Source organism: Mustela erminea, chromosome 2 (genome assembly GCF_009829155.1).
Source record: "Mustela erminea isolate mMusErm1 chromosome 2, mMusErm1.Pri, whole genome shotgun sequence".
Classification (NCBI taxonomy): domain Eukaryota; kingdom Metazoa; phylum Chordata; class Mammalia; order Carnivora; family Mustelidae; genus Mustela; species Mustela erminea.
In genome coordinates, this window is record NC_045615.1 from 27590845 (window position 1) to 27612761 (window position 21917).

The following is a 21917-nucleotide window of genomic DNA, read 5'->3' on the forward strand; positions in this document are numbered from 1 at the left end:
GGAGAACAAGGGATGAGATTTTTTTTAAGAGGAGGCTTTCATACAAGGTAGCCTGCTGGTTCTGCTCCCTATGGATTCCATGAAAGTCTTTTCCTATGATTGCTGATTCCTATTCCCTTCCACCTTCCATAAAAGATGTAAATAAATAAATCATTCATTATTATTCTCTGTCCCCCTCTCTCTCTTTCTCTGTCTCTCCTCATACCAGACAATGAATCCTCCTCTTCCACCGCCCCCCTTACTGGCCTCCACACCTCCCGGCGCTGCTACCGCTGTTGCTGCTGCTGCTGCTGCTGTGGGAATGGGACCGAGGCCCACAGCGGGACCCTCTGACCAGATTGCACATTTACGGCCTCAGACTCGCCCCAGTGTGTAAGTGAGGGTGTCATTTATTACTGCTTTAAAGTTCATTTCAGACTAAACCCAATCAGCAAAGGTAGACAAACACCTTTCTGATAGGAGCTGGTGACAGGCTTATGGCTCACCAAAGTGGTTTGCATTCTGCAAACTTACACCCAGTCATGCATATAATTAGGAAACTGCTGAGACAAAATGGGTCCAACACATGAGCTCGCTAGGCAGCCATCCTGCTGAGTGAGGGCCTTTTACAGTTTAGGGAAGCACAGTGTTTGCGTCTTCATAATACTGTATGTACATGGAGCCATCTTTTTGTATGATTTCTTTTTGAGCTTTTTGTCTCCAATTTCATTCCTTGCAGTAAGACACCAAGGAACAGGAAGATATTCCACACAGATCAGATCTAGAGGGAGTGTGCCTGTGAAAAGCTGGAAGTCCCCAGAAATAAGTATCCAGAAAAGTCTCATTGTCTTGTTCAGTGCTTACCAATGGCAGAATACAGCTAGATTTTTGTGCTCCTACATTGTGTGATTTTATATGTGGAACACATCAGAGCCCTGGTTTTAAAAAAAAAAAAGAACAAAAACTGTTGGTTAGTGTTGCCTGCCTGGTTTCCATATGTTGGTGGCATAGTCACCTTGCATTGTGGGGTGGTTTTGTACTCTCTATGATCTGGGCTTTTTTTCCTTTTGACTTTCTCAAATTCAGCATTTTTTCTGGCTGAGCATACAAAAGCAGGTGCAACCCGAGCCTCTAGGTTCAGCTTGTGTGTGGAAGGCAGCATGTTGTGCCTCCCAGTGGGATTTCGTGCCATATGTCCTCATTTGGGGCTACTTCCCACGTCTAACAAGTGCCATTTGAAAAGCTCAAGTTTCCCATTGGGTCCCTAATCCCCAGCAGCAGGTTAGGCACTTTGGGAAGCTGCATAATTCTTTCACACCCCACGAATACCATTTGGTGGGATAGTCACCTTCACACTGGGGGAACCAGGTTGGCAGTTCTTTAATCAGGAAGGCCCCTGTCTTTTAAATGTAGGCTGCAAAATCTTTTTCAGTGGAAGATTACCAGTGCTACTTACAGGTTTAAAGGATTCTATTTTCTGTTTACACATGTATGGAATATTCAAGACTTTGTACCAAGGAAGAATTTTTATGCATCCTGGGGTTTATCTGTTACTCAGCCTGGAATCACATACTCTTTTCTATTCTAGGTATGTTGCTATATATCCATACACTCCCCGGAAAGAGGATGAGCTGGAGCTGAGGAAAGGGGAAATGTTTTTAGTGTTTGAGCGTTGCCAGGACGGCTGGTTCAAAGGGACATCGATGCATACCAGCAAGATAGGGGTTTTCCCTGGCAATTATGTGGCACCAGTCACAAGGTATGGTTTTGAATAAATGGTTTATTAAGTTCTAAACAGAGAAACTTTGTTCACACTATAATTGCCTGTTATGTAGCCAACATTTTAAAAATTCATATCTATAATTGCAAAATCCCTTCTAACTCTAAAATTCTTAGCTTACTTTTTACATGGGTATATGTGAAATTGTAGGTTTCCATCAATATATGTACTGGATTTTAAGTTACTTGCTTGAAGTTACGTGTGAGAAGATCCAACTATACCATTTTCAGCATTTTTCTGCTTAAAAAATATCATGTTTAGGGGGCGCCTGGGTGGCTCAGTGGGTTAAGCCTCTGCCTTCGGCTCAGGTCATGATCTCAGGGCCCTGGGATCGAGCCCCGCATCGGGCTCTCTGCTCAGCAGGGAGCCTTCTTCCTCCTCTCTCTTTGCCTGCCTCTCTGCCTACATGTAATCTGTCTGTCAAATAAATAAACAAAATCTTTAAAAAAAAAAAATATCATGTTTAGTAGAAACAAAAGCTACATTCTTAACATGTTTACATAACATTTACTATATGCCAAGCAGGCAGATTTCAAAATGCATATGACACATAGTAACTCTTGAGTCCTTAAGCAATTTGTTGGCATAGTTGCTATTATTATCCCCACTTAACAGGTGAGAAAACGGAGGCACTGAGAGATTAAATGACTTGTCTGAGATTGCACCGTGAGGTGCTTAAACCTAGGTGTTTGGCTCTGTATTTATTCCAGTAACTTGGTGATTTCCTTGCAATTTTGGCAATTAATTTCTATGAAACAATCAGAAATAAAATTCCTTAAATATGACCTTGATCCTTCAGTTAAAAGTGATTTTCCTCCTCAAGGGAATCTGACAATGTCTAAACACAATTTTGATTGTGTTTTTGTTGGCATATGGTGTATAGAAGCCAAGGATGCTGCTAAATGTCCTACAGTACACAGCACAGCCTCCTACCAAAAGGAATTGACTGACCCAAAATGTCCCTGAGGTTGAAAAACCATGTTACAGGATAATAGGAGCTTTAAGTATACAAGATTTTCTTTCCTTCCTCCCTACCCCAAATTTATTTAAAGATAGTCCACCTTCTTGTCACTGAGGAAAGTAGCCTTGGAAACTGAATGGAAAGACCTATAATGGCATTGCAGGAGCCCCAGTTTTAGCTACTGGGCTTTTAATAAATGGTCTAGGTTTAGCTGTGTTAAATCTTTCCTCAAAACCCTGATTTTAAATAAATGGCTTAATGAACTGACATGTTTGTCAGCTGTTGGCCTTGATTTATAGGTTGGCCAGCAGCCTAATCAAATGAAAATCACTATTGTTGCAGATGGTGACAGAATGTTAGCTTCAATTTGACTTGCAGATTTTTAGTCAATATAAACCTTCTTTTCTGTATATGTTAAAATCTACATTCAGGATCCAGAAAATGGCAGATAGAACTTCCCTAGTGAGAAAAAAACAAACAAACAAAAAACCAGCACAACAACTGAGGGAAATAAAACAAACCAAACCACAACAAAGACTAAGTCAATGAAGGAAAGCATTTTCATAACCTTAAAAACAAATTATTAAAAGTTTCTGGAAAGATGCTTTCTTACAATAAATTATCTGTTATTTATCATAGTAAATAATAAGGATGTTTGAGTTAATGAAGTATTCTATGTAGTAGAAAGTTACTATATATAGAATTGTTTATGTGAATTTAGAATATTAAAAAAAATACATGACATAAAACTACATTGAACCTAATTTAATTTAATTCAACCTGTAAATGTTTTAGAGCTGTCTATTTCCCTGTAACTGGAAGAATGTAAAAGAACCATTTCATGGGGGTCCTGCTTTCAAGGTACTTTTACTGAATCAGGAGTATTTAATAAAGAATTTACATGGTAAAAATAACACATTTTGTCATCAAGGGACCATAGAAGGAAGAAATACACATGAAACAATAGACTCATAAGGTCTTAAGCTCTAAGCCTTAGGCAAGGCTTCTTGAAAGCAAGAGGTTTTTGCTGGACCTTATACCATACATGAGAATTAGATAGGTCAAGAGAAGCTAGAGAGAATATTCCAAGACTGTGTGCATATGTATATTTGCACATGCATGCATGCGCACAGGCCCTGTGTGATGCCGAACTGCAAGCAGAGAGAAGGGCAAAAAAAAATATGAGCAGAGCTATGAGAAAGGAGTGAAACTGCTAACATTACTAGCAGCAGTAACAAACAGATCAACTTCTTTGATGGCTGAGGCAGAAGAATCCAGGGCCTTCAAGGGAGTGGAGGTGTTGAGCCTTGATATGGAAAGCTGAACCTGGTAAACACATATTCTTGAGCAGAATATGACATGTAATTTTCTGTGACTCACAGTATATTTCCAGACCTTCCTCTCCTTTAGGGCCATCTTTACTTTGAATTTGTGATTCTTATATTTGGTAAAAATAATTCCATTCATTCTTTAAAATGTTCTATTAAAGCCCAGAGTCATTTTTCTTGCCTTTAATTGTTCTCTCCTCCGTTTTGCTGATGGATTGGGCTTTCTGTTTGTTTCTGTCTTGACAGGACCGTGACAAATGCTTCCCAAGCTAAAGTCCCTATGTCTACTGCTGGTCAGACAAGTCGAGGGGTGACTATAGTCAGTCCTTCCACAGCAGGTGGGCCTACCCAGAAGCTCCAGGGAAATGGTATGGCCGGGAGTCCCAGTGTTGTCCCCACAGCCGTGGTGTCAGCAGCTCACATCCAGACAAGTCCTCAGGCTAAGGTCTTTTTGCACATGACTGGGCAGATGACAGTCAACCAGGCCCGCAGTGCTGTGAGGACAGGTAAGGAGGAGACCAGAAAATACCAGGAAAAGGGTTGCTTGGCTAATGCTAGCTCTTCCGCAGATGTTGTGGTACGGTAATGAAGAACATTAGGAAATAAGGCAGGCACAGTCTAGTCAGTGGTACTCCACATCTGCTTATTTCGGCTAAGCCTGCCCCACACATCAAGCCTGATCTACAGATTGAAAGTCTGAAAGAAATTAGGCTAATTCTAAGAATGTCAGTAGGACTTGAAAATAAGACTTCTGCAGTCAAGACCATAGGAGCTCAGGTCTCAGTGCCATTAGCCATGTGAAAACATTGTATTTAGCTAGCCAGTGTGCTGATTATTTCTGATGAACTTAATCTCAAGTCTGTTTTAGACCCAGTGGGATCTTAAATAACTTTCTTCTTTCTATAGCATTGAAAACCTACCCAAGAGTCTTGGGTAACAGTGGTGAGGTAAATTTGTCAATTCTATCATAAAAACCAAAAGATGGAAAAATGGTTGATAATAAAAGGGAAATATTATATTGATTGATTGATTGAAAAGAGAATCATTTTGAAAAGTCCTGGGGGCCAACCTAATCTGACACTCTAGAGTACCATCAAAGACAGATTGTGTCCATAAATCTGCAGAAAGACCTCTCTAACTGAACAGCCTGGGGTCATAGCTGAGTTTCCAAGCTCTCTACAGACTAAAGAACTAATCTGGAAGGAAATACAGTGTCTAGGGACCCAGCTAAAATTAAGTGCTTTTAAACCAGCATACATCCATTATTTATTGTAAAAATGCAATGTAGCCTTTCATTATGGTCTGATGTAGTGAAGTGACTCATGTTTTGGTGAGTAGCATTTGATAGAAAGTCCAATTTTGCTGTTTTCTCTCCTGTCATCTACTAGTTGCAGCACATAACCAAGAACGCCCTACAGCAGCGGTGACACCCATCCAAGTACAGAACACCGCCTGCCTGGGTGCTGCATCTGTGGGCCTGCCCCATCATCCTTTGGCCTCCCCACAACTTCCATCTCCAATGGCAGGCCCTGCCACCCACGTGGCTGCTATAAACATGGGTCGAGTCAGTGCCCCCCTGGCATGTGCTGCGGCTGCTTCACTGACCTCTGCAAACATCACCACTGCCTCTCTGGAGAGTGAGCCTGGTGGCCGGGCAGTCACCATTCTTCCTGGACTCCCCACCTCTCCTGACAGTGCTTCATTGGCCTGTGGGAACAGTTCAGCAACAAAGCCAGACAAGGATAATAAAGTAAGATCAATGTCCTATTCCTCTGCTTATGTTGTGTCCCATCCTTTCTAACTAATGAAAGGACTCATTGTTGAGCAGACCTTCAAGTGCTTACCATGTGTGAGTCACCATGCCAGGTGCTCGATTCATGATTCTCTGCACTGAAACACCCACTAGTTGCCAGGCCTTGTATTGTATGTTTAGGAGACCACAGTGAATAAGGCTTAGTCACTTCTTGTGCAGCTTACATCTCATGGATGATTTTCCTTTACTCTTTAGTTGCTCATTCTTTCATCATTGTGCTGTCCTTAATTCTTCCTATTCAGCCAGTTCTATAAAAAAAATTTAATATACAAAAGGGTTGAAATTGTTGATCAAAAGTGTTGATTGTGGGTTTGTTTTTTCTACAGTGTATTGATTATAATCAGCATGGATAGTTTTCCTCTTGACTTGAAATATGGGTGAAAAATTATTTTCTAAATTCATAGATCTTTTAAAAAAAAAATCTCTCATTTGGGGCTGAATTTCCAAGAAAAAATTAGTGGAAAACTGTGTTTGAAAGACTAACCTATGGTTGGGTTTGGAGATAGGTGGTTGGAGGCAAGGAAAATTGATGGTGAGTAATTGTGAACAGAAATTGAAGAGTGACAGTAAAGTCTGGGTAATTGTATTACAGTCAAATGAAGTAGCAGCCTGAGGAAAATCCTGTATTTTCCTCAGTATTTTGTGCATTCTCTCCTAACGTTCTAGTCTAATTCTGGGGAGCTCTAGGGTAGTCATAAACTCATAGCCACCTGGTTCAGTGGTAATGTATGTCACTCTATTTAAATGGTTACATAAGCCTGTAAATAGGGGTTTATAAGGAAATAAACTTTACAGCCTACTAAAAAGTTAATATTTAATTGTTGGGTTAACCTTAGCATTTTTTGAAAAAGATTGGTATCTGTTCAGTGTTTATAATTAACTACATTAAACTTGTACTCAAGCTGACATGTTCATCTTTGTCCATATCTTTAAAGATTGTTTTGTAGCTCAGAATTTAAGGTTTCAGGACAGTGAGTCATTGAGAACAGGGACTCTGCAGTTCCTTCCCTCCCAGGAAAGAATTCATTGAATCACAGGCTTGAAAGGGACCTGTGCCAGGAGAATAATGGCTCTCCAAAGATGTCTCCATTCCTGAGCCCTGAAAGGAGAATAGGTTTCCTTCCATGGCAAAAGGTATTTTATAAAGGTCTTGAGATGAAGGGATAGTTTTACATTATCTGCGTGGGCCTCATATAATCACATGGATCTTCCTGAAAGGGAGGTAGGAGGATGGGTCCACAGGAGATGTGACGTCAGAAGCAGAGATCAAAGTGATTCAAGGAAGGAGCCACAAGCCAGGAAATGCAAGCAGCTGCTTCTAGCATCTGGAAAAGACAAAGAAACAAATTCTTCCCTAGGGCTTCTGTAAGGGATGTAGCCCAGCTGTCCTAATTTTAGGACATGATTTTTTTTTTTTAAGATTTTATTTATTTATTTGACAGAGAGAGATCACACATAGGCAGAGAGGCAGGCAGAGAGAGAGAGAGGAGGAAGCAGGCTCCCTGCTGAGCAGAGAGCCCGATGCGGGACTCGATCCCAGGACCCTGAGATCATGACCCGAGCTGAAGGCAGCAGCTTAACCCACTGAGCCACCCAGGCGCCCCTAGGACATGATTTTTACCACAAAATTTGTGGTAATTTGTTACAGCAGCAACTAATACAGGACCTAACAGGTTATCCTGTTGAGTCCCCATCCTTGGCAGATAGCCACTGGCCTGTGTTTGGACACCCTCATTGACCATCAGTGCCCTAGCTCCAGAGTACCCCATGCCATTTTCTTTATTTTGAGGGGCTACATAAAAATTGTTGATCTTCTTTCTATATGATACCTTGACTTATTTCAGAGTTATCTTCTTTTTTAAGGCTATATTCCTGAAGTTTTTGTCACCTCTACTTTTGTCACAGGTTACAAATTTTCCTTCCTAAATCTCCTATGCCTCATTGAGTGTTCTGGATCTACCAGGGAGACTTCATTTAATACACTATTCCAGAATTTTCCAGACAGTCCGCAAAGTGCAATATTGTCTACTTTTTGAAAGTTAGGATTACACATTCCCTTCTTGCCCTGCTGAGTTGACCTGATTTCAGGTTCACCAGGATTAGTCAAAGATTATTTTGTTGCATTTTAGCCCTTAATTTTCTCTCTGTGCTGGGGTGAATTCATCCTGGCAAGGAATTATTGGATCTCTAAATCCCAATCTCTTCACCCATTTCCCTCTTATCAAGGTTTGTTCTTTCTTTCTAGTCTGAAAATTATCCTCCCCTTTCTTTCTGTGTTCTGAGAACCACCATCCATCTCAAACAGCAGGTCTGTATCTTTCCTGTTCTTGTTTCAAACATTACTTTAAGGCTGTCCCCCCACCCCTTTATTTCAAGTTTAAGCTGTTATGGGCCACAGTATGTTCTTTCTTATGGACCCTTGATCTTTTTGTGCCGAGTCCTTTAAAAATTTGAGCCCATTAGGCCGCTCTCTGGGGGATCACATTAGTGCCTTTAGATGCCTCCTCATTTTCATCTGCAGATAATTTGCAGCTGTATGGTTAGAATTTCATTCTGGAGAGCCTTCCCATTCCTCTTGAAGTCTCTTTTCTTTTGAGTTTCAGGTCATGCATATATTTTCTTTGACTTTTAAAATCAGTTCTTTTAAACTTCAGAGTTCAAATCTGACTATAGCCAACTTCTCTTTGGGTGCTTACTTCGAAGTTTTCAATATTTCTGCTTCACGGACCGAACCTTTCCACCCCCTGCTGGTCCCCACCATTCCCCCAGTTGATCAGAATTAGATCCAAAGTGAGATTAAATGATTAACAATTCAAGGAAAAAGTATATCAGAGATTCTAATTGTATAGAGACCTAGTTTTAGTTGAGACTTCCAGCAGGTATCTAGGTATTTGACAGTCCCCTTGTTATCTCTATCTGATTTCATCATTTTGTGATCAGCATCATCCATTTACTTAAATTCTTTAGATAGTGTGTGGTGTGTCTCCCAAATGATAGCTTGTCAATTGCCCTGTCCTTTTCTCTCTACATAAATTGTCCGCAGTGAGCTACCACTGGTATTCCATGGAGATCTATAACTTTTTGATGTGCACACAGGACTACTGTGGCTCCTTGCCTAACTAAGCTATTCCTTTTGAACAATATTTTATTTGGAAGTTCTACCTCAAATGTGTTTTTGTCCTTGATTTAAAAAAAAAAAAAAAAAAGTGGTTTTGTCCTGTAGCTAATTTGTCTGGTAACTGTGTTCTGTGGTTTGGTTCTGTGGTTTGATAAATAAGCATCTGAAACTCTACAAGATATTTCCAAACATTATCTGTTATTTCTTATTTGAAGTCCTGGACGTTTCTGCCATTGTTATTCTTCTTTCTATGGGATCCCTCATATCTTCTACAGTTATCAGTTTAACAGCTCTATCTGGACATTTTTCTAACTGCATATTCAGTTTGAAGCCCTCATTATTTAATCAGCTAGTCTCCAGATGAATTTCCAAATCCTTATGAGATACTCCTGTGTGTGTGCCTGTGTTTTATTGTGTTTTCTTATTATAAAAAATTTTTAAATATACATATTTATTTAGAAGTGAGAGAAAAATCTAAATATTCAAATTGAAAACCTAAATATGATCCAAGATTTCAAAGACAGCCATTAATACTATAGTGTATATATACTTTTTTCCCCTCATATACCAAAATACAGTAAATATTTTTAGTATGTTTTGCTTTTTTTTTTTTATCCAGAAAATAAAATCTTTTTTCCCCACACCAATTATGTAATTGACTGTTCTTATATTTTCTAAGTTTCATTAGAAGACAAATTGATACATATTAAAAATTCCAAGAGTTTGTTTGAGTAAAACGTATTCAAATCAGGCAGTGCCAAACTGGAGTGCTTAGGAGCACTCTACCAACAGGAGGCAGGGGCAAGAATTTTGTAGAGGACACATCAAAGCAGAACAGAGACATTATTTGATTGGCTAGAGTTTAAGTGGCTGCCTTATTTGGGAAAGCCCAGGTGGCTGTTTGTGATTGGTTATCCTTAGGTTTTGATTTCTTAACCTGGAAGTGTTTACAAGTTTAGGTTTTGGTTTTGCTAACGGAAGCTGCTAGGACATTAAAATCACCTCAGTCTTAATAGCCTCTAATCAAATCTCTAATGGTATAATTAATTTAACAGTTTGAACCCTCGCATAGAGAAAGAAGAGAAACCATCTCTGAGGCCCCACTTTACTTCACCTGCTTCCATTTCCTTCCCCTACCTTCATAGTGTAATTCTTCTCTGACATTGTCATTTATTCCCATAACAGTCATCAGTAGGTGTTGGTTCTCATGCCCTCTGCCATATCCTAGATTTGTTTCTAAAAGATAACATTTCTACAAGTGGCCCACAAAAGATCAACATTTAGTGCCTCAAAGTCCCACCCCCAAAGTCCTAGTGACTCCCTCCCTGTAGGAGCCATAGATCTTCTTCAAACAATCTGCTCTTTGAGGACCTTTGCTCTTAATTCTTGGTTTTCTTAAGCAGAGGGTTCATCTAGTTTTTAAATAACCATTTTTGGGGTGCCTGGTTAGTTCAGTAAGTAGAGCATTGACTCTTGATCCCAGGGTTGTAAGTTGGTATAAGAGATTACTTAAGAATAAAGTTTTTAAAAATAGCCATTTTCTTCTGTTCTGAACACTTATCCCAGAGTTCCTACTGATCACTTTCTTTGCTTATATGATTGCACTTCCAGTTCTTATTTTGTTGTCAAAAACAAGTTGGTCTGTGAGCTTCGCCACTTCATTTTTCTCCAGGAGAAGCCACTGTCCATGTTAAGTGATCGGAGTCCCATTCCTGCCCCTGCCAACAGCTGAGATCCGGGTATGGATAGTGTGGATATGCACATAATTCCATACAGAGTGACCTTTATGATGTGCATCCCTCAGGCAAACATACCTGCTCTTATCACTCCATCGAGTAGATGTGCTTCTAGGGATGTTGCCTGTGCTCAACTCTCAGAAGAGCAAAGGCTAGGTTCAAGTCCCACTTCCACCCCTTACTAGCAGTGTGATTTTAGGGAACCTTAGAGAGGTGCAGGCAATGAGAATAATACTGGTTCCTGTCGCATCAGCTGGGTGTTAGGAAAAAATATGGAAATCCTTATAAAAGCATTTAACAAGATTCTTGAACCTATTGGTGTTTCACATGGCCTTTCCCTCGTTCCCTGCACTTCTTTAAAAAAGCCTTTTCTGAGCCTCCCATCTCAGACCGCACTCCCTGGTCAATCACTCTCCCCCTACCCTGCTTTATTTTTTTGCAGAGTGCCTGTTTTACAGCAGTGTTTATGTGTGCTAGAGAATGTGAACTCCTTGTTGTCTTGTTCACTGTTGTAGTCTCAGAGCCTAACACATTGTTGGTTCATATTCAGCACTTAGTAAATATTTGTTCAAGGAATGAGTGATTATTATTAGACAATCATATGAATTAAGCTTTTGAGATCTTTTATAATGACTGATTTTGGGAAATATGACTGTGTAGATTTTTGATGACAGTGGCCTGGAAGACTGTCTCTTGCTACTTTCTTTGTACATCGGAGGGCAAGGAGAGGAATAAAGAAGACTCAGTGGGTAGAATGTGGTTAACTTTATGAATTGCTCAAATGAAATTTATTTTTGCTTGGGAAGGAGAACTTAAGGTTTCCCATATTGTACTCATCTTCTGTGATATGATTATTCACAATTATTTAAGTGATGTTCAGAAATTATTTTTATATATAAAAATTACACTCTTATCATCTGGTAATTATTTTCTGACCCCGATTATTCTTTTTATGTACGAGGTGTGGTTTTAAATCATCAGATCTTCTGGAGAGAAAATCATGAGTATAAAAACATTACTCCATCTAGGAATAATTTCTTAGAAAACCAACAGGAGAACTGTTAAGGTTCCTGTTAAAAGATAATGTCCCGGGCGCCTGGGTGGTTCAGTGGGTTAAGCCTCTGCCTTTGGCTCAGGTCATGATCTCAGGGTCCTGAGATGGAGTCCTGCATCCAGCTCTCTGCTCAGCAGGCAGCCTGCTTCCCCCTCTCTCTCTGCCTGCCTCTCTGCCTATTTGTGATCTCCGTCTGTCAAATAAATAAAATCTTTAAAAAAATAAAAAATAAAAGATAATGCCCCTTCTTCATTCATGCTAAAACTACATTTAAGAAATTGCTCTGCTGAAGTGTAGTCTCTATTAATTCATCTATAGTTTCATTTCTGCTGTTGGATTTTGAAAAAACAAAGATGATTACTGTCTGTTTGCAAAATCCTCTCTCCAGTGGCACAGTGTTATGCTAGTGTAGAAAACATCAGAATATGATATCAAATGCACAGTTCAGTGGAACTAGGACAGCATCTTTCCCATGTTAGCAACCCCATCTCATACCCCCACACCCTGCCACAACATCTAATCCTCTGCCTTCTGCTTCGTGGGTAGTCGGCATCAGCTGATGATGATAACACATCCCTTAGAAGTCATTAAAGCAAGCTGTATTTAATGTGCTTAATCATTTTAGATGAACCAAGTTATCTTTCTTCTTAATCATTTTAGAGACTGTTCCCTGAGTGCCATTCAGTTAACTGAATTTTTCTGAGTGCCCAGAACTGAGCTTTTAAGAAACATCTGTAGCCATGGCTTGCTGAGATTGTAATTTATCACTGGACTTGATGTTCTCAGTGGATCTGTCGGGGTCCAGGGATTAGAGTGTTCTTTCTTACATCATGGCAGGAAGAGCTGGAAGTTGTGGCTGACTGCCGCCCTTGGAAGTGTAGACATTATTCTTTCTCAGCTCATTTGTTGGCTCTCCAGACCTCAGGCTCCCTTAAGGAAGTGGCAGCAGCTTTGGCTGGCAGATGTTTGGTCAGCTCACTTCATTGGCCACTGTATAAAAGGAAATCTTTATCTCCACAGGATTTAGGAATTGCAAAATGTCCTCTCTTACTCCCTTAGCTCTGGGACTAGCTCAGTCTTTTCCCTTCCTCCTAGCCGTCTCCTCTTTCAGTCTTGGCCTCTCAGCTTCAGAAGGTACAGCTCTGCGCTAGGCACCGGGTGGATGAAATACAGGCACTCAGGCAGGTATGCCAAGTGTGTAGTGTCATTTAGTGGAATGTATTAATAGCCCCTTGGAAAATGAGAAGTTATAGGAATGAAGCAAAAGCCAGAATGGTGAGTTAAGGCCAGGCCCTGAAGAAAAGTGTGGAAGAATCTTCCTCAGGCTGGGATGGGGAGAAGGGGAATTGGGATCAGATGATTGGTTCTGCTCATCTGCAGCCTGAGTTGAGCTATACAGAAATGAATTCAGTGCTCCTCACTATGCTTCCCCGTCTACTGTTTCTAACCCAAGGGTTAGTTTGTACTGTGAACAGTATTTGGTAAATGGAGCCTGCAGTTTCCTGGGATGCATTTTCCCTGGAATGCTTTTTCATCATCTGGTTAAATCATCACTTTAGTTTGTTCTTTTTTTCTGCCATTCTGTCTCTAATGGAACTGTGTTATTATGGCTTCAGACCCTTTTCCCCAAGGGATTTTTACTGAGTATGAACTAATAATCTCAAGAAAAATTCCTCAGTGTTCTGTCTTTTGGTAGGCACCTCAGAATTCTACTTCCCTTTTAGTGGACCTTAATGGTTCCAGTTTGAGTTTGCCTATAGAGTTTTCTAATGAATTTTTTATGAAATGTTTTATTTTCAAGCAGTGTTTCCATTTAGAGGTCTTTATCATGTCATTGACACCTTAGTAAAATGATGTAAAATGATTATTTTCTATGCTTCGTTATCAGAAGGAACATTGACGCAGGTTTTGGAAAGGAAGAAAAGTTAGCTCTAGATCTGGTTTTCCTAGCAGAGCAAAGAACCAAAGTGTCAAAGAGATAAAGATTCAAGAGATGGTTTTTGTAGCATAAGATTGCTGGGGAGAAAATTCTTTTCTACATTTGCTTGCAAAGAGACATAAAAATGTTTTTGATTATATATACTTTTGATTATATATACTGAAGCTTTATATAAAATCTTGTGGCGTTTTGGCTTTCTAATCCAAGAGATTCTTGCATAATCGAAATGGTTTGACTTCTGTCATTATTGGATTACTAAATTTCCTCAAGGTGGTGACACGCGAGAATTGCTTTAGTCCTTAACCCTGATCAAGACCTCACTACCTATAATGATAAGAATCAGGTCTGTGGGGACACCTGGCTGGCTTAGTTGGTTAAGTGTCTGCCTTCGGCTCAGCCCCACACTGGGCTCCCTACTTCGCGGGGACCCTGCTTCTCCCTCTGCCTGCCACTCCCCTTCCTTGTGCATGCTTTCTCTCTCTCTCTGACAAATGAATAAATAAAATCTTAAAAAAAAAAAAGCTGAAAAAAGTAGAATCAAGTATTTGGATGGAGAGTAAAATGCTGTAATGTTTAATTCAGCATGTAAGAATTAGAGGTAAGATAGTCATTTAAGAAATTAAATCGATAATCACAAATTTCCATTTTGTCCTAAACTGTCCAGTTCTGCCTTCACCAAGCCTGAGATGTATCTTGGTGAGTTTTTCTTTTACTTCTTTTTTGTCTGCTTAGTCCACCTCAGTAGAAGATAGTGATGAACATTGGAGGATCCAAAACAAGCAAAAACAGGCAGGCAGAAGGGAAAAGAAAGAGAGGCAAAAGATTGGGTTAATATCATACAGAATTTGGGAGCTAGATCACAAATAACCAGATATCCTCAGAAATAAATTTTAATTCAGAAGATCACACCAGGGGCGCCTGACTGCTTCAGTGGGTAGAGCATGCTACTGTTGATCTTGGCATTGTGAATGTTGGGTGTAGAGATACTTAAAAATCTTTAAAAAAAAAAAAATAATAATCAAACCCAAAAGTAAAAACTGTAACACCCTATCACAATTACAATAACAACAGTACTGTCCGTCTCTAATTAATGTACTTTTTTTTTTTCCTAGAAAGAAAAAAAGGGTTTGTTGAAGTTGCTTTCCGGCGCTTCTACCAAACGGAAGCCTCGAGCATCTCCTCCAGCCTCCCCCACCCTGGAAGTGGAGCTTGGTGGCTGCGAGTTGCCTCTGCAGGGAGCGGTGGGTCCTGAGCTGCCGCTAGGGGGCGCCCACGGCAGGGCCGGCTCCTGCCCCACAGACGGGGAAGGCCCAGCTGCCCTTGTGGCCCAGGATGCTCTTCATCGGAAGACAAGCTCTCTGGACTCTGCTGTTCCCATCGCTCCACCGCCTCGTCAGCCATGTTCTTCCCTGGGCCCTGTTATGAATGAGTCTAGGCCTCTGGTTTGTGAGAGGTGAGCTCACTGTTGTTTCCGGAGAAAATGGAGAAATGCCTAGCAAACGTTATACTGGAGTACTTATTTTGACGTTAGGATACTTTTCTACAACCCCCGAATTTTTTTTAACTGAATTTATAGTAACAGTCAAGCTCTGGCTGTCTTTTACTATTTGCTGTGTTTCTTCTATGGGTTAGGCCTCCAACCCTCTTTGTGTTTATTTTCTCCAGACAACCACTTCAGAATTATATCCAGATGAAACTTGTTAACCCCTGGAATTTGGTTCGCATCTTCCTTCTTGCCACTCTTCCATCTCCAGCAACTGCTCCCTCTGTTTATCCTTTGTCTTTTTTATTTAACGTTGACATCATTATCTGCTAGTTGTCTAGGAGATTCTGCCAACTAAGAGAATTCTCTTTTTATTCTTCCTGAGCTAGGAGAGTGTGGCTCGGTTCTCATTGACATGAACCCCTCTTGACACAGTGACTTGGTTTGGTTCTGCTTGGAACTAGGAGCCCTGTCTTAGTGATCTCACCTTCAGTAATGATTACAGATGGGAACAGATCTTTTTTGTACAACCAGTGGAGTTCTAGGAGTTACACTGGCAAAAACTATGTATGAATTAAGACAAATATCTGCTAGGGTTACATGAATTTAAAAAGCACTCTTGGTGGGCCAGGAAAGCATGAAGTACACTAAAAATAGAGGACAGTTTATACATAATGCATCAATAAATAAACATTTATTTTTAAAAGTGCCATCTGTTTTATTATTTCTGTAAGCTTTATTCCCTTTGTACCTCCATTTTATAAATAACACAAATTTCTAATTTGTGAAGGTTTTTGCATTTTGGGTAGCATTTTCAGTTACTGATTTGGAGTCTTGACTATAAAATGTTAAACTTCAAAAAGACTTAACTTCACCTCAGATCTGTATTTCAGATGGACATTTGTGCCCAACAAAATATGAGGCCTTCATTTGTATAATTTCGGGAGCATACCTTTTTACCAAAAAATAAACCCAAACAAAAAAACTTCAAACAACCTATATGCAGTAAGTACAAAGTACACAGTTTATTTATTTTCACAGTGAAAATAGTGAGGTGAAATAATTTTCTGTAGTTCTAATCCTTATAAAACCTGTTGTGATATGAGACATTACCTTAAAAAGGGTTCGTCCTCCACAAATAAAATCATTCTGTCTTTCCCCTCATCTGTTGTACTCCTAGTAAAGCTTTGAAATTTGGTCCTGGATTCACTTAATCCTTTATTCTGAGAGTCAGCCTTTTTTCCCTGCAGTATTACTCCGCTTTCCAGGGATAGAGCCTTCTGTCCCTGGAGTTAGTCCAGGGACTTGTTTACTTTCTTTTGGTCACAAAGGCTCCTTCTTTCCTTCCCACCCCCAGACATTGATCTGCAGTTTTTCCCTCATGCCCTGAGTCTCTCTTCTCTTTTCCCTGTCATTTGTGGTGTTTGTGTGACTGTTCTGAGTGATAGTTCATTTTGCCCAGCCTCTCCCTAGGCACTGGGTCTGGCACTGCTGCCGCCCTCCCCCATTATGCATTCCTTTTCACTTGCCAGATGTCCTCAGTCTCTGTGGCTTCTGCATTCCAGCCCTTTCCTCTTAGAGGAGCTCATTTCATACAGTAGGCTCCTGCTGTTCAGTGCATCTGAAAAGGAGAAATTGCTAATATAGGCAGGTGTTGGTGGTTCAGGAAGCAAGGGGATGCACATCAGATAGGGAACATGGAGAATTTAAGGACGGAACAGATGGGCATGGGCACTCTGGAATTCTCGGGCAGGTTTTTCATATAACCATTTCAATTTTTACAAGTGGAAAAGGGGTCTTCGGAGAAGATTTTTGCTCGAGTTCATATTTTTACAATCTATATGTTCAGTGGAATATTAAATATAATAGCTAGCCTAACTTTTCACAGCCCCTTTGCCTTCATACAATGATAGTGATAGTATTTATTTAACTTGTATTCTTAGGTCTGCCTGACTATAAAAACAATAGGGGAAATGTGTGGAAACAAGTAGTGTAGGAAAACAACTTATGATCCACTGGGAATGAAATTTTTTGGTTAGTAGAAAGCTACCAAGTATATCATTTAGGGATTATCTGTTTTGATATTTCAACATTTTTAACACAATAAAAAGTACTTTTGCTAAAAATGAAGGGAAGAATAACTTTCACATCAGTATGATTCAGAGTATTTCAGGATCTTAGATTCCTTGATTCACATTGTAAATAGCAGCAGCTCCTGCTCTGGCAAAGTACAGAAGAAGCCTGGGGTTCTTCTGGTGGAATTTTTACTGAGAAAATGTTGTAGAAGTAGTTCTGATTGCATAGTATTGGTACAGTATGAGATAGGATTCCTGCACAGATTATAATGAGAGCAAGCATAAAATTTCCCCTCAAATCATGACTCTGTCCCATAAATCTAAAGTAAAAGAATGTGAGTAGGGCAGCCAGTGCCTTCAGTGGAAAGAAGCATTCACGTGACATAAAGACTTAAGCAGTTTCACAGTAAGAAAGGATGAATCTTGAGGTGTATTGATGGGTCTTGGTGTTAGCTGAGACAGTTCTCTGAGGAACAAAAGGATCCTTTTGTGTTTGTTAGAGAGGCTGAGGAAAACAAACAAGCAATGCTCCATCCTGGAGGCAGAAAATGTCTAACTGATTATAGCAGAAATAATAGAATAAATATCTTGGGCTCTATTTTAGGTAATGGAGAAAAATAATTAGGAAATTGCAAAGAGAAAATAGAAATAAAATATTTCAGAAAGGATGACAGTAGAAGAAAGTATATGTGACGGGCTTTTCTTTTTTTCCCCTCTACTGAAAAGATAAGGGCTTAAGGAGACACAGTGTATCATCTCTGTGTGTATTTTGAAGATTAAGAATTAAACTGATAACCACATACCTATAAACCCATGTCCTAAACTGGAAAAGAACCTATGATCTTTGATCAGGGATTAAACTAGAACACTGGGAAACACAAATTGGATAGAGACAGATTTACAGAAAGTCAGTTGGGTTTAACCAGCATGATTAATTTGAGGTAGTGACAATGAACCCACTGGGTGAAGCAATGGATATAATTTACTTGGACTTCAGGCAGAGCTACAAAGTGAACTAGTGAACTAGTATGGTTTTGCCAGTGAAATACTTAATTGGGTATTAGATTGCTGTAGCAACTGGCAGAAAGCAGTGCAGGTTATTTACCCAGACCAGGGTGATGGACAGGGTGCCTCCCAGAGCCACAAGGGGTCCAATTTGGGCTGTACCAGGAGAGATTAGAAACAACAAAAAAAATGTATGAATTGGAGAGAGTGCAAGAGAGGCCAGAAAAATAAAGGACATCAATAATTTATACAAATAAAATATCGAAGGTGCTCATTTAGGTGGAACACTGAACATCATAGCCCAAGTCAGGAAGATTGGCAGTGGGGTATCAGTGAAGCTTCTTTGTATAGCAAGCCTCTGTTTCTTGAATTCCACCATGGTAACTGTCACAAAAACTGAGGGTCACAAAGACACCAAGAAGCAGAGGCCCATTCAGCGCCAAGGCTGTGAGCCATGCTGTATACCTCCCACTGCTTCCCAGGTGCTCTGTTCGAAGACATACTTTACAACAACCAAGGGACCACTCAGCTTTTGACATTTTTTCATTTTTCTTTATTTCCCCTAATCTTTACATTATTTTTTTATTCACTCACTTACTCATTTATCCTATTTTTAAATTATAGTAAAATATACATAAAGTTTACCATTTTTTAAGGTAAAAATCAGTGACGTTAAGTACATTCATATTGTTGAATAAGCATCAACACTATACATTTGTAAAACTTTGTTATTCCAAACTGAAACTCTGCACCCATTAAACAGTAAGCCCCCATTCCCTCCTCGGCAATCCTTGACAACCACCACTCTACTTTGCTGTCTCTATGAGTTTGACTATTCTGGGTACCTCAGACATGGAACTGTATGATATTTGTTCTGTTGTGTATGGCTTATTTCACTTAGCATAATGTTCTCAGGGTCCTTGCATGTGTTAGCATTTGTCAAATTACATTCCTTTCTAGGGAGCTTTGCACCTCTTAAAAAACAGTTTTACTATATGTTGTGCCTTTTGTTTTGTCACTCAACATGCTTATTAAGAATTATCACAAGGGACACCTAGATAGCTCAGTAGTGTCTGACTCTTGATTTTGGCTCAGGTCACAATCTTGTGAGTCATGAGATCAAGCCCTGCATTGAGCTCCGTGCTGAGCATGGAGTGCTGAAGATTCTTTCTCCCTCTCCTTTTGCACTTCTCCCCCACTTGCATTCTCTCTCTCTCTAAGAAAAAAGGGGGGAGGAATTATCATGAACTATGCTAAGTGATATGAGGCATTTAAAGTGAATTTACCATTCTGTCACCCCTCAAGCAGCTTGTGGTCTGGGAAAATAAATTAGGGATACAGATGGTAACACTGCAATGTACATTGTGCTGAGTGCCATAAGAAATGTACATGAGGCCTCTGGGATCTCAGTGAGCATGAATTTACTTCCAGCCATGGGGCTTGAGAAGATTTTGCAGGGGCAAATTGGAACCTGGCTGTGGGAGGCTCATCAGGTGTGGATGGGCAGAGGCATCCTCACAGGGGACTCCCAATAGAAGGAACAACATGGGCCAAGGATTGGAGAGGTAAAAGCCATGTACTCCAGTTTAGAGGCATGTTTGATACCCTCATGGAGAGCACTGTAGATAAACATAGAAAGAAAGATGAAGGTCAGATCACTGAGGGCTTCACATACCAGGCTGAGGATTAACCTTATTCATAGGTATTGGAAGCCAGTAATGATTTTTGAGCAATAGATAACTACAAGTAGAGTTGTGGGGTACCTGGGTGGCTCAGTTGGTTAGGCGTCTGCCTTCAGCTCAGGTTTTGATCCCAGAGTGCTGGAATCAAGCCCCACATCAGGCTCCCTGCTCAGTAGGGAGTCTGCTTCTCCCTCTATTTCTGCCCCTACCCCTGCTCCTTCTCTCTCTCGCTCGCTCACTATCTCTCTCTCTCAAGTAAATAAGTAAAATCTAAAACAAAAACAAAAACCCTACAAATAGAGTTCCCAGTTAAGAAAGAGTCTGGGGGCACCTGGATGGCTCAGTGGGTTAAGCCTCTGCCTTCAGCTCAGGTCATGGTCTCAGGGTCCTGGGATAGAGCCCCGCATTGGGCTTTCTGCTCAACAGGGAGTCTGTTTCCCCCTCTCTCTCTGCTTGCCCCTCTCCCTGCTTGTGATCTGTCAAATAAATAAAATCTTTAAAAAAAAAAAAAAAAAGAAAGAAAGAAAGAAAGTAAGAAAGAGTCCATCAGTTCTGTGTAGAACGGAATGGGGGCAGAATAGATGGAGGCAGGGAGGATAGGTCGATTGTCGATTACTTGACCAGGTGGAAGGTCATGAGTTTGTCCACCAGGATTGGTGGCAGCAACAATGAAGAGTAGATGATGAGGTGCAGGTTTTGAAAGTGGGATTAGCAGGTCCCATGGAGGTTCTGAGCTTCAGAACTTCCCCAAAGCCCCACTCAAATAAAGGCAAGCATAATCCAAGTGAGGCAGTGGAGGAACAGATGTGAAGGGCCTCCGCAGCTGCGTCTTACATCTGTTTGTTCGTCTGTAAACATTCCACTTTCCATGCCTGAGATAGTTGGCCAGTTGTGCCCAGAATTTGGCCTTAAGAGTCTATGTTAGAAATGTGTGCAAACTACCTTACAGGGCTTAATGCCAAGATCAGAGCTGGAAGACTGCTAAGTGGAGTCTGTTACCACTGCACCTGGTAGTCTTCATACAATCAGGACTGTGTCACAGTTTCCATTATGCACATGGTTTCTTGTTCCACCCCCCCTAGAGGTTTATAACTTAGCAATGAAAATTTGCTCCCAATGGGAACTTGGCAGGAAGATTATGTTCTTAGCCCAGCAGCCGTTCTAGTTCAAAAAATTTTTGACAAAATTGGTTTAGTGCATTTTATAAATGCAAATATTAATCTAATTCAAGTTTTTCAAGAACTATTTTTATTCCATTTCACCTTTAAGGCAGCTCACAGAGAACTGATGGGGAATAATTTCATGAGAAATCTACTCTGAATGCGATCTGAGTCACTTGTATGCTTCTTTCCAGACTTAAAAAGCTTTGCTCAAATTTTAACCTGCATCAAATGGCAACTTGTTACATTGCTTTTTACATGAATTTTTAGCAGGTTGGCATCAGACTTGAGAAATCTCATCTGGATCCCTTCCTTTAGATAAGTCTATGATGAAATTATTTATTCTGCTTTTAAAGATAGCAGAGAAGGAATTCCAAAACCTAACTTTACCATTCTTAAGTTTTAAGTCTCATTATCAGACATTCCTTCTATAGGCTGTGGCCTAAGTCTGCTTCCTGGGTAGAGGTGGCCAGTGACTTCCTGGCCCATCCTTCACCCCCTTGAAGCACCAGACCCTTGCCTGCTTTTGCCTAAGTCATATGGTCACAGCAGGAGCTAGCATTTGGGAGTATAAACTCTGTAACAGACACCATGCTAAGCATCACACTTATAATCTTACTCCATTACATGACAACCTGTTTAAGTTAAAGCAATCTCTTTCTACAGATAAGGAAACTGAGACTGAGAGAGCAGAGATAATTAGCCCAAAGTTAAGCTACTCCAAATGACCTTTAAGGCCATGGCAACCCCTAGCCCAGAGCTTCACACACAGTGCCTTTGCACCCAGTGCCATGCCTTCTTCCT

At 40.4% G+C, this 21917-nt stretch overlaps 1 protein-coding gene across 3 annotated transcripts in view; it reads left to right on the top strand.

Annotated features, from left to right (window-relative positions):
• SH3RF1 (SH3 domain containing ring finger 1) overlaps positions 1 to 21917 on the top strand; it is a 217346-nt gene that overhangs the window by 190794 nt on the left and 4635 nt on the right. For all 3 annotated transcript variants that reach the window (XM_032332580.1, XM_032332579.1, XM_032332578.1), the window contains exons 7-11: positions 209 to 372; positions 1568 to 1738; positions 4295 to 4554; positions 5437 to 5798; positions 14821 to 15161. In XM_032332580.1, the coding sequence (XP_032188471.1) occupies positions 209 to 372; positions 1568 to 1738; positions 4295 to 4554; positions 5437 to 5798; positions 14821 to 15161 (1298 nt within the window). The remainder of the gene's footprint in view (positions 1 to 208; positions 373 to 1567; positions 1739 to 4294; positions 4555 to 5436; positions 5799 to 14820; positions 15162 to 21917) is intronic.